Raw genomic sequence first — 19025 nt, forward strand, 5'->3', positions numbered from 1 at the left:
CGTTTCTTCTTTAGGGTCAAGTGTCAGGTCAGAAGAGAAATCAGAAATATAATTGGGGGATCCTGATGCTCCGATGTCCATATCTTGCTGCCATTGTCAGAGAAAGACATGAGTCAGTGAAGGGAGAGGAGTTTGTCTACAGCTTTCTTTAGAACTGGATAAAGAAACACCACCAAATTTCCTCCATCTTTTTTTTTTTCAATCCTTCATTCTCCATGTTTCAGTTTTCCTTTTATTGAAAAACAGGATTTTTTTTCTTCACATATTATATTCTGATTACAGGCTTCCCTCCCTCTAGGCCTCCCAGTTCCTCCTTTCCCATCTGGATCCACCCCCTTGTCTGTCTCCCATTAGAAAAGAACAGGATTCTAAGAAATAAAAATAAAACACAAGATAAAACAAAACCATCACATCAAAGTTGGACAAGACAACTGAACAGATGGAAAAGAGCCCAAGACGAGGCACAAGAATCAGAGACCCACTCATTTGCACACAGGAACCTCATAAAAAACACTAAGCTGGAAGCCATAATGTAGGCAGAGAACCTGGTGCAGACCCATGCAGGGCATGTGCTTGCTGCTTCAGTCTCTTTGAGTTCACGTGAGCTTTGTTTAGTTGATCTAAAAACCCTTGTTCTCCAGGTGTTGTCCATCCCTCTTGCTCTTACACTCTTTCCACCTCCTCTTCCACAGGGTTTCCTGAGCTCTGGGGGGATGAGATTTGATGAAAACATCCCATTTAGGGATGAGTCTTCCAAGGTCTCCGACTCTCTGCTTAACGTCTGGTTGTAGGTGTGCTGGCTAGATTTATGTCAATTCGACGCCAACTATAGGCAGCCAAAAGGAGGAAATCTCAACTGGGAAAACTGGGAAAATGCCTCTATAAGATTGTGCCGTGGGCAAGCCTGTAGATCATTTTCTTAATTAGTTCTTGATGGTGGAGAGCCCAGCCATTGTGGGTGGTGCCATCCTTGGCTTGATGGTCCTGGCTTCTATAAGAAGGCAGGATGGACAAGCCATGGAAGCACGCCAGTAAGCAGCTCCCCTCCATGGCCTCCGCATCAGCTTCTGCCTCCAAGCTCGTGGTTGCCAACTCAATTAGATGAAATGGAATCTCTGTACTAGAAACTTCATTTTGCCACAAGAGCCGGCCAGTTGGGACTCTGTCACCCCATCCATTTTTTGGCAATTTCACTTAGGAAGCTTCTACTGTATTGGGCTTCCATACTTCCCCTTAAAGGCCTATTAATTTTTCTGTATTCCCTGCCTCAACCTCCTTTTCCCTCCTCCTGTTCCAGGTCCTCAATCGTTCATAATCATCTATTCTATTTCCCTTTCCTAATGAGATCTATCTGTACCTTCTAGTCCCTTACTCTATTACTAACCTCTGTGGTTCTACTGACTGTAGCTTGGTTATCACTGACTTACCAAACAGCTAACATTTACAGATAAGCAAACCCATTTCCTATTTATCTTTTTGGATCTGGGATACTTCACCAAGAATGATTTCTTTTCTCTAATTCCATCCATCTGGTAGAAAATTTCAGGATGTTGTTATTTTTGTAACAGCCTGGTAATATTCCATTGTGTAAAACCACCACATTTTCTCTATCTATTCTTCTGTCGAGGGGCATCTACATTGTTTCCAATTTCTAGCTATGTGAACAAAGCAGCAATGAACACGGGTGAACAAGTGTCTTTGTGGTAGGATGAAGCATCCTTTAGGTATATGCTCAAGAGCTGGATCATGAAGTAGATCAATTCCCAATTTTCTGAGGAGCCACCATATTGATTTCCATAGTGGCTGTACAAGTTTGCACTCCCACCAGCAATAGATGAGTGTTCCCCTTCTTCCACAGCCTCACCAGCATGAGCTGTTACTTGCTTGATTCACCTTAGCTTACTCATCTCAAAGTAATTTCTGGCTGATGGCTAAGGATCTTCAACATTTCTTTAAGTGTTTCTTAGCCATTTGAGATTCCACTATTGATAATTCTCTATTTAGCTCTGTACCCCATTTTTAATTGTATTATTTGTTTTCTTGATATCTAGTTTTTTAAAAAAATCTGTGTGTGTGTGTGTGTGTGTATTTTTGGATATATCCTTCTATCAGATGTGTAGCTGGTAAAAAAAATTTTTTCCCATTCTGTAGGCTGCCACTTTGTCCTTTGATGGGCAAAATCTCAGTTTTATGAGGTCTCATTTATTAGTTGTTGATCTGAGTGCTGGCACTAATAGTTTTTCTGATCATAAGATCTTTTCCTGTGCCAATGAGTTCAAGGCTATTCCCCACTTTCACTTCTCTCATATTCAGTGTATCTGGTTTTAGGTTGAGGAATTTGATCAATTTGGAGTTGCTTTTTGAAGGGTTATAAGTATGGATCTGTTTGGATTCTTCTACATGCAGCCATCCAGCTTGACCAGCATGATTCATTGAAGATGCTATCTTTTTTTTTTTTTTTTTTTTTGGTTGTGTGTTTCTGGCTTTGTCAAAATCATGTGTTCATATGTGGTGGTTTGAATAAGAATCACCTGCATAGGCTTATATATTTAAATAATTGGTCATTAGGGAGTGTCATTACTTGATGGGGATTAGGAGGTATGGCCTTGTTGAAGTCGGTGTGGCATTCATGGAGAAAGTGTGTCACTGGATGTTGGCTTTGGGGTTTCAAATACTCAAGTCAGGCCCAGTGTCTCTCTCTTCCTGCTGCCTGTGGATCCAGATGTAGAACTGTCAGCTCAGTTTCCAAGGTGCTTCTCTGCTAAGCTCCCCATCATGATGACAGAGAAGTAAACATCCCCCACTTAAATGCTTTCCTTTATAAAAGCTATTGTAGTTATGGTGTTTCTTCACAATAATAGAACGTCGACTAACACATCGTAGTGTGGATTTATGTTTAGCTCTTCAATTCTATTTCATTGATCAATGTGTCTGTTTTTGAGCCAATACCATGCAGTTTTTATTGCTGTAGGTTTATAGTACAACTTGAAATGAGGAATGGTGACACTTCTAACAGTCCTTTTATTATTCAGGATTGTATTAGCTATCCTGAGTGTGGTGTTGGCTTTTTTTTTTTTATATGAATCTGAGAATCGTCTTTTCAAGATCTGTGAGGAATTGCATTGGAATTGTGATGGGGATTGCACTGAATCCTGTTTTTGGCAGGATGACCATTTTTACTATGTTAATCCTACCAATTCATGAGCCTGGGAGATCTTTCTCTCTTCTCATATATTCTTCAGTTTCTTTCTTCAATTAACTGTTTTGTTTTGTTTTGTTTTGTTTATCATACAAGTCTTTCACTTGCTTGGTTAGAGTTACCCCAGGATTTTTTATATTATTTGAGGCTATTGTGAAAGGTGTTGTTTCCCTAATTTCTTTCTCAGTCTGTCATTGGTATATAAGAGGCTACTGCTATTTGTGAGTTAATTTTGTATGCAGCTACTTTGCTGAAAGTGTTTATCAGCCATAGGAGTTTTCTGGTGGCGTTTTTAGGGTCATTCAATATTATCTTATCATGTGAGACTGGCAATATTTTGACTTCTCCATTTCCAATTTGTATCCCCTTGATCTCCTTCAGTTGTCTTATTGCTTTAGCTAAATTTCAAATACTATATTCAGTAGGTATGAAGAGAGTGGACAACCTTGTCTTGTTCCTGATTTTAGTGAAATTGCTTAGTTTTTCTCCATTTAAGTTGACATTGGCTCTCGCCTTGCTGTAAATTCCCTTTATTGTGTTGAGGCATGTCCCTTACATCCCTAATCTCTCCAGGACTTTTATCATGAAGGAGTGTTGGGTTTTAGCCAAGGCTTGTTCTTCATCTTTTCTTTAGCAGTGTCATTATTTTTATGAAACAAACGCCAGGAAAGAAGCATGTGGAGATTTGGTTGGGAGGTTATCGGTTCTTTGCTGGGTGAGGGCACATCTCCATTATGCCCCACCTCTCTCATGTCTCCATCCTTAGCATAGCAATAGGACTTGGTTACAGAAAGGACTGTAGGAGAGAGGGGAAAAGCAAACACAAACAAGGAGAGTGTAGCCAGAAGTCTGCCGCTGCCTTAAGCCAATTGGGAGAACTCATTGCTATCATCTTACACTACAGGGCTTTGGTTTTTCTCTACACAGTCTCTATAAAATACTTTGTAACATAATTACAAGGACCTAAAACATAATAACAAGTCTGTTCACCAATAAGAATTGCTTTTCAAATTGTTCTTGATCTGAGTAAACAGGTCTCTTCATCTGAAACACGTGGTGGTCTGGACTCTGCACATGAGCCCCTTTGGCACTTGGCAGGACCTCGGAACCGTAGGCTTGAAAAGGGAGAGGCTCTGCTGGTGGGTGTCTGCTCTGGTCCTGGCAGGGCTGTGGATACTGTGCACCTGAAAGCTGTACATACACACTATCTGCTCTCAGCAAGTTAAGTTTGCCAGAGCCTTGGATGCTAAGTGATAAAACACAGGGTTGTGCTTCATCCCAGGGAGATGTAAGGAAGGGTGGAAAGCTCCAACAAGGACCTCTTTGCACATGCCTTTCCTGTGAGTGTAATGAGTTTATGCTCACCATCTCTCAGCTTCTTCGCATCACTGTGCCTCTCGGTTTGGCTCTCTTCTCGTCATACTTGGTTTAAACATCTGCTTCCTCAGAATACACCTGCTACCTCAACTCTCTATCACAGTATCTATGATTTATTGCTTTATGGTTTACTGAAGTGACAAATAGAACAACGTTGCTTTTTATCAGCACCACCCTCCCACCAGTACCAACTGTCATAAAGTCAGAGATGAGGTTTGCAGTGGCATAGATGTGGAAGAGAGGAGGGCCAGACACAGGCTCCAGAAAGCATCCACTTCATAGGCAGGAGAGGACAACATCTCAGATGCCAAGGACAGAGGGTTTCAACTATAAGTATCAGCATCAGATGTCAGCATTGTGCAGAGAGGTGAAAATATAACCCTGAAATGTTGGTTGTAAGCCTAGCCTTTAACAGTTGAACCATCTTTCCAATGTGTATATGTGTATCTTGTGCTTTTTTTTATATTTGTTTGTTTGCTTTATCCTATTCAGGTTTGTTTGTTTTTACTTTATCTTATTATTATTTTCTTCTCTTTTTAGCTTTTGTTACTTGTCTGTGTTCTAACAAGAGGGAGCAAGAAAAGTTGCGGACTCGAGTATGTGGAGATGTGGGGAGGAGCTTGGAGAAGTTAGAGGATGGGGGAAGCATAATCGGAATAGATGGTATGAAGAAATGTTATTTTCAGTTAAAAAAAGAATAGAGTACTGCACACTTAGAGGCTCTGCTGATCTTGAGTGAAGTTTCCTCCAGATGGAAGGAATGGAAACAAGTCACCAAGATGCAAGGACGTGCTTTTGGGCAGCCTTGAGTAAACAGAGAACACAAATGGATTGTGCTAAGTACAAAAGCAAGAAGGATGACAAGCAAGAAGAAGATCAGAGATACTGGCCAAAGCTGTTGCACTGGGTTCTTAGGGTCAAAGATTGGCCCTACGGTTCAGGCACCCTCCTGCAACTGGTCAATTAAAGAAACAAGCAACAATGAAAAGCAAATAAAGACTTCCTCAGTGCAGCTTCATCAGAAAGAGGAAAGATAAGGCGGCCCAGTGACATTCAAGTTAGTATTCAGGATCCTGGCATGAGGTTTAAGTTTAAACAGAAGGTAAGAGTTCTGGATAACCAAGCCATCCTGGTCACAGCGGGGCCCTGCCCATCTCTGATCCATGGTTCCCGTCTCTCTTACAAGTTGGTCTGCCTAACTCCCCTGCTGGCTGCCACCAGGCTTCTACCCTTTTCTTCTCCCAACAAGAGACTCCTGGGGAAATCCCAATTTTGTGGGAACCACTGTTTCAGGAGTCCAGTACCAAAAATGGCAACAATATATATTTTCAAATTTTCATTTTTGGGCTGGGCGTGGTGGTGCACGCTTTTAATCGCAGCACTTGGGAGTCAGAGGCAGGTGGGTCACTGTGAGTTGGATGCCAGCCTGGTCTACAAGGCGAGTCCAGGACAGCCATGGCTGCACAGAGGAACCCTGTCTTGAAAAAAAAACCCTAAACTAAATCTTCATTTCTGCCAGGGTAGTTTCAGAAAGAAAGCTGGTGAGGTTGAAGATAGGGTCAGGATGCATCATTTAAAAATTATTACTAAAGGAAGCTTTGGAGCATTCCTCAAACAAACTGTAGAGACTCTTGAGCAGCACTTAGCTCCACATGCACTTTTTTTTTTTTTACAGGTTGACCAATGCCAGGAAACCATGAAAGAGATGGATCAGTATTGGGCATGTGATAATTAGACATTGAGTAATGACCAGGAAATCAACTTGTCATGCAGATGGCTCTACTACAGAGCCAAATGCCTTCATTTTCTCCCGATGTTTAGTAAAATAAATCTATGTGCTCTTCTGCGCATGCTTAAGGCGAGGGTTGGAAAATATCTCCCTGCCCTCCCCACCTCCACCATCATCCAGTTGCAGGTCTGAAGAGATATTAAAATTTATCTAATGATCAATAATGGGCCTAAAGCAAGGATAACATCTTCCTTTCCCAAATGTAGCTTCCTTTCCTTCTTTGCATGGCAATTTTTCCTTTAGGAAAGTTTATTCTTCCACTAAAATGACAGAAGCATAGCCAATAAATAGCATTTCTCATCTTACCACTTCCAAATCCTCAATGAGTTTAATAATTCACTCCTTCTTGGTGGCTTCAGAAATGCAGCTTTTATCTTTGAATCCATCTATAGCCCTATTCCCTTCTCCTCCCACTTGGTAAATGGACTTCATTTATCACTCATTTTACGGGTGCTTATTTGCCCCAAGAAAAGGTTGATCAGATAACCTGGGCCTTACCGAAGCAGAGGAGAACTGCTAGGAATGGCTTCCATTGTTTTAGAAGGTCTCTTTGATCTGCAGTGTTTAGTAAGGCTAGAGGATGTCTCCTGGGTCTCTGCATGTTTTTGTGGTCCAGCGAATGGTTCCCCTGGATTCAGAGACGAGCCAGCCCTGTGCAAACCATGCTTTCTGGACCCAATCCTGCAGAATGGTTTGAAGATGAGTTTAATCCTCAGTCAGACCCTAAACATTCCTAGTTTAATGCTGTGATATAATATGACAGATTTATACATTTTCCTGACATAATGAAATGTAGAGAGATGAAGTGTTTTATTTACACAGTAACCTCTTATTTCAACAGGTCACTGGCTTCATATAGGCTTTCTTGGCCTCATCAAAGAAGTTTCAAGTATCATTCTGAACACCACCCCCATCTACCAGTGTAAAAAGACCAAAGTACTAACCGCTGAAGTCCATAAGACACACACACAACACACACACACACACACATACACACACACACACACACACACACACACAGAGTAATACCAGGAGACGCAAAGATCTAATGAACTTCCTGTCCTCAAAGGAATCTGCTGCCTAAGTTATCGCTCCTCCACCCAGATTTGGGCCTGGCAGAACAAATGTTTGTCGAGTGAATCTCTTCCCAGGTTCATCATTCACTCATCAAATGTTGCCGACTCCTGCAGGGGATGTGGTTTCCCTCTAGCTAAGGTGTATGGCGTTTCCTTCATACAAAAAATGGCATACAACTCTGTGCTTAGGGAGAAAAGCAGTTTATGATGCTACCAGACAAAATTCAACATAGTGAGACCCGGAGCAGAAGAACCCCCAGGTTTTAGGAATGGGATACGGAGAAAAGTAAGTCAACTAATTCGGGGAGAATTTGAAAATGTCAGAGAATCATTTTAAATGAACATTACCCTGGCTGTCATGAACCTGAAATTGACCCTATCAGGAGATATGAGGGAGGTCCATGCTTCCCCCACAGCAGTGGAGAGTGTAGAAGTTGCTGGAACCTTGACAGGAGTGTGAGTGATTGGGTGAAGTAAAGAGACCCTACCTAGCCCGCTTTCTTCTAGAATAGCATCAGTGCTCTCCATCAGGGTAGCAGGCTGTGTCCTCACATCCTCAGAGCTTAGAGCAAAGCAAACTCACAACATGGGGGTTTTGTGTGAACAGAAGCATGTGGCTGCAAAGAAATTTCAGAGCCGGCTCCTTCACTACAACCGTGGGAAATTTCCAGCAGGAAGTGGCTTGCTGCAAGGTGCCTTAACTAGTGTCCTCAACCCCCACCCCAAAGAACAGGGCCCATTCTAAACTTAGCTTGCTGCTACTCCAAGTGTGATGGGGGGGGGGGGTTGGGACCTCGATAAACGCCAGAATTTCCTGCTTCAGAATGATTCGGTAATTTTTATGCAAATTTTTTTGAAAAGCCCTGCTGTAGACCAATTTGGTGCCAGAACACTGGAGTCACTGAGGGAGCTTGTTGTTATGTGCAGAGGCACACACCAGTTGCATCTGTCTGCACCCACACCCTTCAATACTGGGATTACACACCTGCACCCTGGGGACTGGCCTTTACCCAGATGCTGGAGATCTGGACCTAAGTCCCACACGCCTGCCCAGGAGGCACTTCACCCACCAGGCCATCTCCCCAGCCACTGGAGGAGCTTTTTCAATGACAGATCCCATCCTTCTGGATTCTGATTGAAATGATCAGCCTCCCTAAATGATTCCAAATGTGCAGCCAAGGTCACAAAGCCCTGGGAGGCCTTCTAGTCCTTCTAGAAACTGTACAACAGCTGTAGACGGAGCCACCACTGGTGTAGAATGAATAATGAGAGCTCCTAGCAGCCCGTTGAAGCCTCTGCTTGCCTGGGTATAGCTACAAGCCAGAATGAGGCCAGCTTCTCACATCCAGGTGCCTAACCCTCCTCCTGCGCACGTGTTCTCTGTAGCTCTTCACTGTGGTTTTCCATCTGGGAAACCTGTGTGGAAATCTGTTGCAGCAAAACAAACCATTAAGCCTGGAATGCTCCCTGTCAGCTTGCTGGACTCATCTCCTACATAGTGTTGGCAATTAAGATAACGTCCCTTTGCTATAAAGGTGGCAAAGGAATAAAGGTTGTACAAAAGGCTTACTGATCTCCAACAGGCAAACAGACAAACCAAAACCAGAGAAGGGTTACCCACAGGCTGTAGCACCCTGCAAAGCTTGCCTGTGAGTCAGCTCAGGGAGGCCCAGCCCCTTCAGGAAAGCCTGATTTAGGATCAGCCCCTGCTTCCAGGCTGGGCTGGGCTGCTGCGTCTCCTCACAAGATCTAGTCTTAATAGCAACCCCCCTTCTCCCGGAGCTGCCTAAAGTGTCCCGTTTTGCTCATTCCCAAGCCTTCTCCCCCACCCCCTTCCCAGACAACGTGCTGGTGAGCAGAGGGGGGTATTGTAAGCCACCTCCAGCTTCTTGCTTTGGTAGCTGCTGTTAAGCAACTTTCAACTCCTCTCCTTGAAAGAGTATGAAGTTCTTCGGGAACCCCAGGAACCACACGGCTGCTTTTTTGCCTCTTTGCTGGCTCCTGTTGAAGATTCTGCAGCCAGGGCACTGCCACCCTTATGACAACCGCTATGCTGGGTAAGTGGAGCCAACTTTGTATCCTGCATGACTTTGACTTGTATGAGGGGGTCGTTTAGCTCCCAAGTGCCTCACTGTTTTGTTGTTGTTGTTGTTGTTTGTGCTTTCTGTGTGATTCTGAAGGATTTCATAGCCCCCTTTATGAAATGTATAAGAAGTGTTCAGCATTTTGGTTCAGATGGCTGAGGAAGTGCTGTAGGCAAGAGTCTGGCTATCATATGATTTAGGGTGTCCCAGTCCCAGCCGTGGCCTCAGTGTTCAATGAGAACGTGTCTCTGGGGTGCTGTGGCCAGTATCTGCAATATCTGCCTTGGTTGATGCTCAGAGTAAAGGATACTGTTCTACCACGTGTGTATGATCTGAAAATTAAACAGTCTCCTTTAGAACTCCAGCAGTGGGCTAAAATTCACCAGTGACTAATTTAAGAACTGAGTATGATGTTTAAAAATGTTAGCTTCTGAGTGATTGTTGGATATTTCAGATCTAGACAGTTCAAATACTTCAACCCAGAAAATAAGCAGGATTTTTAAAAAGCAGAATAAAAGTGGCTGACTGTAAAAAAAAAAAAAATGCTGGTATTTCTAAGAAGGAGAAACAGAAGAAAACTGTTCTCTCTGTAGTTAGCAGGATCTGAGATGACAATCAGGAAATCCCAGAGTGGGGGACTAAAACAGTGTAGTGCCGAGCACGCTCTTATTATCCCGAAGTCTTGCGGTGGTACAGACAGCATGTGTTTGGCTCAGATTTACAGAGTGCTGTGCCTTGAATCTGGAAATTATGGAATGCCTGCGTTTTAGAGAGGAACGTTAAACAGATGCTCTAGTTCAGTTACTTAAAACCATGGAGGAGAAGCGGTCACTGTACCACTCAGGTATCTCCAGTGAAGAAATTTTAACATCCCAAAGAAAACGTGCTCTTTTTAGGAATAGTATATGGAGCTTGTGAGAGCCTGGGCATACAGAATGGTGTTTCCCTTTCTCTCCCAAGGATCAGGGTACCGATCTTAGTGATCTTCCAAATACGGGATTTATAAGGAGACGTTCACACACATGATTTTAATTGGAGAGGACGCAGGATCTGGGGCCAGGGGCTGGGGGCCTGTTTGGTGAGATAGAGGTGGGAACATAACTTTAAAATTTCCCGCTCATGATTTCTTTTTTCTTGAGGCACAGAAGGGCATTTGCATCCACAATGTTCTTTCTAGTCTCCCTCACAGCAAGGCCCAGGCTTCATATCCTGTAATTTGTCCTTGTGCACACAACACTTGTTAGAGATGTGGGCAAAGAATGCTTAATGTCCGACCTGCAGCCTAAGGTTGTGGAGGAGTTAATCTGACTCTTCGGCTGACGTCAGACCAGACGATAAACATATATCACCAGTTTAGACGTGTTCCGTGCGATACCGGGGCTCACTCCTCCACTCAGCTGTGGCCCTGTACATAATTAGTTCCATGTGTGGCACTCATTAATAATAAGTTACCAGGTTTGCTTTGGCTGAGCAGGTGTGCAGCCTTGCCTAAGCACCACCGGGTGTGGGAGAAGGAGGGCCAGCAAGCATCTTTTCCAGAAAGAATTTTAAGCAAACAGAGCCACTTCTGGGAGAGAGCATCCTGCCTCCTTTCTTGCTGTGCACAGAAGACAATACTTGCCGTTTCTCCCAGGCTGCAACATAATAAGATCATCCTGAATGTATATGCCAGATGTCTGAAAGTTGTAAAGACAGAAAGTGGGAAGAAAAATGAGAAGCTGAAGACTTTTTCATTACCTGTCTATCATAATAGGAGCTTAAGGCCTCTCACAAGCCAGAACTATCTTGTGTGTTCTCACCACTGAGGGCTTTAACTCACCTTCACAAGGCAGAAGGTACCCTCCTATTACCAAGGACAGCCGAACGCTTCTCAGATCTGGGAGGGGCTTGCTTTGTTTACTTAGGGAACCACTTTGTCCATGTTTAGCTCTTTAGGGATCAAGACTTTGGTAGGAAACCAGTCAAATGCCATCTAGGGCTGTCTTTGTCGCTGCCTCTGCCTGTTTACAAGGACCATGAGCTGCCTCCTTGTTATCCCTTTGTAGTTCTGTTGGTTTTCTTGTTAATAATTATGGGACAGCCTTATTCATTGCATTATCGGAAAGATATTTGACAGGTCTTGCCCCAAAGCAATACTCTGTGTTTGTCATCTGCAAGACCCTGAGCATGAATAAAAATTACAACATTCCGGAAAAAACAGTTTGCCCCTTCAGAACAGCTAATGAGCAGCAGGTCCTCCCTCTACAAACAATAGCTCTTGAACAGGGCCAATGTGTTACAGGGGCTTCTTTGAAGTGTCTCAGGAAATAAGGTTTAAAATGAGTTAGAGAAACTACAGTCCTCCGGGAAAATCTGAAGGCAAAGGCTGAGACCTTTGGGGATAACTATAGAAGGTCACACACCTACAAGGGAGATTTAAAAAGACAGAAGAGAAGAAAGCAAGGCCAACAAATTGCCTTCCAGCAATATTACTCTACCACTGCCCAGCTAGTGGAGGGCTACAGGGGTTAACAATGCTAAATCAGACATTTCCATCAAAGGACACTCCGTAAATAAGACCCCCACACAAACAAATGTCACTGCATCTTCACTTCTTTTTCCTTATCTTGTTTTCATGGAGGGACCTAGTTATTTACTATGCTGTGAGCTTAGAGCAGACAGTTAATGATCTGCACCAGAGAAAGAGAAAATCTCCCTCCCTCCCTCTCCCCCCCTCTCTGTGTGTGTGTGTGTGTGTGTGTGCGTGCGTGCGTGCGTGCGCGCGTCTGTCTGTCTCCACAGTTGAGAAGCAGAGAGAGATGCACACCGGTAATCAGCTGACTTTCTCTTTTTGATCCAGTCTGGGACACTACTAGCCTGTGGAGGCTTGCATGCCACAATCAGAGTAGGTCTTCCCTCCTCAGCAAATGTTCCTGGAAATAGTCTTGACAGATATGCATGTAGGCACAGACTGGGTAACCCTGGTTCAGAGATAAATTACTAAAAGTCTCTGCAAGTATGTATTTGGGGATCTCACCCAGCTCTGCCTAACTACTCAAATTGGACCTCTCAATCTAACACTCATTTAGGAAAAAGTAGTGATTTCATCTTGTTTTGGCAAATGATTATTTCAACAATAAAGCAAAAGTATAAATTATGAAGGAGCCATTGGAAGTTTAATCTCGGCTATCTTCTCTCAAGGGTGGAGGACAATCATTGTTTGGGGTGCAGGTGGATCCCATAGAGAATGGAAAGCTGAATAGGGAGAATTTTAGATGCTTTAAAGATGAAAAGAGTAGTATTGAAAATATCTTTAGACATGGCCCTTTATCCTTATAATAAATGTTGTTCGAATGCTCATTGTGTGTCAAGAGCACTGACCAACAGTGAGCGCCCTACAAAGGTTGCAGATCAGTGAAGAGACTGGCCGCCACACAGAAACTGTCCAGGGTGTAAGTGCTGCCTAGGATAAGCAGGCTCTAATGAGGATCCATATGGCATGTTTAGTATACCAACACAGAGGGCTAGACATCTTTCCTCAGGCTCAACCCATTCTCATGTACCAGGACTGTTGTATCCCCATTGGTGGAAAGAGGGCTGGCTTCTTACCAAAACTGCATCTCGAGACCTGAACCAAGCAGGTTCTGGGTCTGCTGAGGTCCTCTGTGCAGTTCCCTTTATTGACATCTCTTCATGTTCAATGCAGTTTCTTCTGCTCCCCTTCTCCTATCTCAAGGGAGCAGCTGTGATGATGTTGCCTTCTCCTTCACGGCTCTCGGTATAATTGGGACTACTCATAGCGGCTGGTATGTTCTGATGTGTCGTTGCTGAAGCCCCTGCACACCCCTCTGCTAGTGCACATCTATTCACAGTTCTTTAACCACCCATGGAAACAGGATAAGGGATTCCAAGAAGAAAGAGAGACTTTGTAAAAGTTTGTTCCTTAAAGTCCTATGAGGCCTGAAATTGGAGTGTTGTCGGTCAATCAAAGAGAAAGCAAGTAGGAAACACTGGATCGAGAGAGCCAAGCAGTCCCAGGGGCAGGCACGGTTTATGTGTTCCCCCCTCCCCTCCCTGGATTCTGTCTCTCAACAGTACTTTTGCAGCCTTTTGTGCTTCTTTGAATGCTCTGATATTTAGAAACCTAGGGCTCACATTGCATGTAAGATGTCAGGAACCTGAGAGTTCCTTCTGGCTTGGTGGTTAAAAGTCGTTCTAGATTGGAAAGGCTCAAGTCTCCACTTCTCTAGGAGCTCACCAGGACAGTTTCATTTGTACCTAGTATTCTGACATATTAATTGACAATGCCCTCTTTCTGTCACAGAAGAGTCCCGTTGGACAGGAACTCATGCATCTGACAGTTTGGTTCTTACAACATTAGCTTCTTTAATGGAGCTAACTGCATTCCTTCAACTATCTTCTCATTTTCTTTCTAAAGAACAAATTTGCTCATAATTATCTCATTCCGGTGAAAAGCACTTATTTGTTCCCTTTCTCCCTGGGTATGGCCATCAGCTACTTGCAGAACTACTTGACCTCAGTCTGCAGTAATCTCCCCCACAGCCAATCAGCCTCTAGTCCTTTCTCGTACTAATGACCTGACTAAAATAACATGCATGTTATTCTTTTGCTCAAAGGCCAACTTTGGATCACTAGCTCTGCCTCTGTAGAACCCAGATTTCTCTGCCTGGCTTTCAAGGCATCTATATAATGAGGCAGGCCTCTGCTTCACTCAGAGAAGCGGAGTTGTAGCAGTGCTCACTTCCAGCCACTGAAGCAGGAAGACCTGAAAGCCTAACACAATGGCAGCGCTCTTAGCTCATGAGTAGCAAGAAGTGTGCTAGCTGGCTGGGACACTACAAAGCACACATGGTGAGTCAGCTGTCTGATTGGCTTTGAACCATTCTCCCACGAGGCAGTGCATGCTTAGTCTCCAGTACCTTCTGAAAGTGCCTTTGACTTCCTCTTAGTTACGGTTTCCATTACTATGAAGAGACACCCCGACCAAGGTAACACTTATAAAGGAAAACACTTAACTGGGGCTGGCTTACAGTTTCCTAGGCTTAGTCCATTGTCATCATGGTGAGAAGCATGGCAGTGTCCAAGAAGGTACAGTGCTGGAGAAGGAGCTGAGAGTTCTACATCTTGATCCACAGGCAGCAGAAAGAGACTGTGTGCCACACTGGGCATAGCTTGAACATATAGAAGGCATCAAAGCAAACCTCTACAGTGACATGCTTGCACCAACAAGGTCATATATATTCCAACAAGGCCACACCCCCTAATAATACCACTCCCCAGGAGCAAAGCATTCAAGCATGAGTCTATGCAGACCATACCTATTCAAACTATCACTTTCTCCTTCTATTAATGGTAGAGTGTTTTTAGTTTCCCTATGTGCTGGCTCAAAGCAGAGCCCCTAAGAACTGATTGTTTATAACTCAAATAGCAAAATCTTTCTCATTGCAGTATGCTGGCCGTTCAGGCCTCCTGCTTTGCTTGCTAAAGATGCATAAAGCTGCAGCTCTCTCACCTTCCGAACCAACCTGTGGGTCATGCTACCCACAAGAATTGCACATCAGATATTTTCAATTCATATGAGAAGTAAAATTATAGTTATGAAGTAGCAATGAAATACTCTTATGACTGGAAGTCACCTCCACTTGAGGGACTGGATTTTAAAGGGTCACAGCATTAGGAAGTTTGAGAACCACTGCTCTAAACTGAACTCACAGGCAGAGCTCTTTCTGTGGAAAGAGGAATGTATCTAATACTCCGGACCCACTTTCTCCTCAGAGCCCAGTCTGATATGGATCCTTTATTTTGTGGTACCAAGACATCTTCTGGGTGACAGCAGGAAGCTTTTCGCCTCTGTCTCCTGAAAAAGCCACAGAAGAGTTGATGTCTCATCATTTCATAGTTTAGCTTGGACTGACCACAGTATACCAATGTTTCTGTCTTATACAGCATTATAAGCAGAGAACCTGGAATTGCAACAGAGAAAATACAAGTTCTCCTGGTGACTTGTTTTCTAGAGTCTTCATTATGATCACTTAGTAGGTAACTAGTTTACTGACTTAGAATTTGCTTTGCTAAGGCTATGCCAGTCCATCCTGTCAAAGGCATCTGCTGCTTCCTTGTAAAATTGACTGCAAAAGAGAAAGTTCCAGGAACATGGTCTGGTTAATGTCACAAATTCTGTAAAATTTATTTCACTGCATTATGAAAGTTCTAGGTAGTTTCCTTCAACAAAATCACCATCTTTGCTCTTTTTTTTCCAATGTTTTCAAAAGAGTAAAACATTTTCTTTGAGTATCTATTTTAGTATGTTGTTGGGTTGCCTTGCATTTATTTGTTTGTTGCTATAGCAAAGAACCACTACTCTTAATAGCCTAAATAAATTCATTTTGCACTCATATGAGAATTCAAAACAGTTATGCCCAGTTGGCAGTGCCAGAGATCCAGGGCCCCATGATCTTGCAGCTTCAACTTGATTAACTCCCAACTCCCAAATATGGTCCATGAAGGGAGCTATTCTATCACAGTCCAGCCAACAGGAGAATGGAAAGGAAAAGCCAAAGTCCAGACAGTTGACCTGTCCTCCCTATGGACTAGAACTGGGCAGATGGTATAGCTATAAGGGAAGCTGTGATGTCATTAGCTGAAGGCCAGCTCTGAAAACACTGCCTGGGGGACACAAGCAGGTTTGCAGCAGTCTCCATGACATCTAGTGATCACAGCCCATTCTCCCTTCAACTTGGTTCTCCAGATGTAGAGCTTCACACATTAAAGTGATGGAAATATGTATTTTTTATATGAATGCTCTTTCCAAGCCATAGGATTGCAGAACTAAAGGAGATGGGAAAAAAAAAAAACAAGTCATAGCACAGTCTTCCTGTTTAACACCTGAGAAAGTGGAACTTGACAAAGATAAAATAATTTGCAGGACGGGGGTGACATAAGGACTAAAGCCCAGGTCAGTGAGCCCCCAGCGTTCCTCACAGTTGATAGTACAGCATTTGGTGACTCCAGAAGTCATCTCAACCTTTCCTATTTCCTTGCATTGCTGGGGATTAAGCCATATGACTTGGCACTGCTGAGGAGTCTTTAAAGAGGGGATATTTCATTTCTATAAATATTTGTAAGCCACCTGCCTGTTGCTAGTCTCGGACCATAGAGATGAAAGAGCAGCTCACACACACACACACACACACACACACACACACACACACACACACACTGCATAATGAATAACTCAAGTAGGTAAACAGAGAGTTCCAACCTAGAATCCCGGGACCCACAGGGAAAAATCCTCTGCGCCCGGTGAGTGCACGAGCAGGTCAGCTAGTCCAGGCTGAAGCATGGAGAGAAGGTCAAAGTTGGCTTCTCAGCTGTGAGATGTTTCTTGAAGGACAGACAGACATTTGGATGGATTATTAAATGTGTAAGGCATGCCACCTTTTCCTTTTAAATGGTTGGTCCTAAGAGGGCATGGCCTCATCTCTCATTAAAAAAAAAAAGAAAAGAAAAGAAAAGAAAAGCCAGTAGAAGTGTGAGGAAGGCTTTCTAGGCACAGAGAATATTCAGTTTCAGAGAGCTCCAAGATGAAGTCTAGATAATCAGAGTGATTTTGGTTCTTTCTCTGAGAGCAAGACATACGCTATCTAGGGCTTCAGCTATAGGTGAAGAAGTGACATAGTTTGTGATCTGTCACACACAGTTTTAACCTCACGTAATGTGATAGGATATTAATGTATTTTCATCAGGGAATTCAGACAGATTTTTTTTTAAAAAAGAAAGTTCTCTCTGGAATCCATGAGAAGGGAGGATGTGATGCACAGGCTGATGGGTGTCCACAATGCAAACAAGACAGCAGTGACTGCGACATGAGGCTGCTGCAATAACAAGGAGGGAGAAGTGGAGACCAGTTAGAGACATTCAGGAGGTAGGACTGTTCCAATTAGGTTCTTAGGAAGATAAAAAGAAGGAAAGGTGTGAAATGATTCACATTCAGGTTTGTATGACTGGAGAGAAATCTTTATAGGGAAAATACGCTTAAGATGCCCATTTTATGACCAGTTGACATATAGGTTTGAATCTTAAGTGAGAGAGACAGAGACAGAGAGACAGAGAAATAACCTCTACTAAATGATATGCAAACACATTTTGAACATCTGGTAGAACACCCAGGAAGTATGCACTGACATGAAAAGAGAGCCAAACCCTACCGGAAATGTTAGAGAAGAAGCTAACAGAAAGGTCAGAAACTAAGAAATACAGAAAACGACAGTCAAAGGAAATGAATGTTGTGTGTCAAGAAAGAGAGGTCACCACAGCCAAACACTTGGGGAAGCCAGAGAACCCTGCAGAAGAGGGGGAAGAAGGAGTCTAGGAGCCAGATGGGTACAGGACACCATAAGAACATGACCCACAGAATCAACTAAGCAAGGCTCTCAGGGGCTCACAGAGACTGAAGCAGCAGTCACAAAGCCTACACAGGTCTGAGATAGGTCTTCTGTATGTAAGCTGTGGTTGGATAGCTTGATGTTCTTGGTATATAGCTTGCTGGGACTCCTAACAGTGGGTGTCAGGGATATCTCTGACACTTTTCCCTGTGCCTGAGACCATTTTTCTCCTACTGGGTCACCTAGACTAACCTTGATATGAGAGTTTGTGCCTAGTGGTTTTTGTAAGTTGTTATGCCATGTTTGATTGGTATCCCTGGGAAGCTTGATATTTTTTAAGGTGAATGGGGGAGGCATGAATCTAGGGGAGGGGCAGGGACTGGGAGAAGTGGAGATAACGGAAATTGCAGTCAGGATGCAAAGAATAAATTTTTTTAAAAAATTAAAAAGAGGTCAGTTACCACAGTTATTGCCAGGTGGTACCTGTTGGTTTTCATAAAGGAAACCATGTGTGATGTCATCAAAGATACTTTGGTCAAATGGCTGAACAACTAGCGTATGTTGAAGACTGAATGGTATGTGAAAAAAATATCATGGAATGTGAAGAATATTTTCAAGTGGCTTATCTCTGAAAGGAAGGTGGGTGCAGGGAGTGAGGGGAGAGCTTTGCTATTTTGATTTTATTTAAGGAAGGAACTCTATGTTCTTGTCTCTTGCCCAGAGATATAAAGAAGAAGAAGAAGAGACTGTAGGTGAGTAAGAGGCAGAGGAAAAGTGATGGAGTGAGACCTCCTTGGGACAGGGTACAGTTGTCCCTTCTTTTCTCTACAAAGTAGGGAGTAGTGTCCTAACTCTGGGAAGGTAGAGTGAGTAGGAGATCTAGATAAAGGAGCGGGGATACAGGTTCTGGATGTTTCCTAAGGGAATAACATCACTTCGTCAGAAGAATCACCCCTGACGGTAAAGATGACTCCAGCCCATGAATTTCCTCTGGATAGTTTCGTGTAACATCACGTGACAAGTAGCATTACCTACAACCTATCCTTCTGCTTATGGAATTTTCCCAGAAGGACAAGGATGTGTGTTTAAACACACCTGTATGATGTCACAATGGAA

At 43.4% G+C, this 19025-nt stretch overlaps 1 protein-coding gene across 1 annotated transcript in view; it reads left to right on the forward strand.

Moving 5' to 3' along the window:
• The first annotated feature begins 9220 nt into the window (after window positions 1-9220).
• Window positions 9221-19025, forward strand: part of CPA6 (carboxypeptidase A6) — a 311521-nt gene continuing 301716 nt past the window's right edge. Inside the window, exon 1 of the mRNA XM_084783077.1 lies at window positions 9221-9498. Within this exon, the coding sequence (XP_084639203.1) occupies window positions 9383-9498 (116 nt within the window). The 5' untranslated portion in view covers window positions 9221-9382. The remainder of the gene's footprint in view (window positions 9499-19025) is intronic.

Source organism: Acomys minous, assembly GCF_964271855.1.
Source record: "Acomys minous genome assembly, chromosome: 1".
Lineage (NCBI taxonomy): Eukaryota > Metazoa > Chordata > Mammalia > Rodentia > Muridae > Acomys > Acomys minous.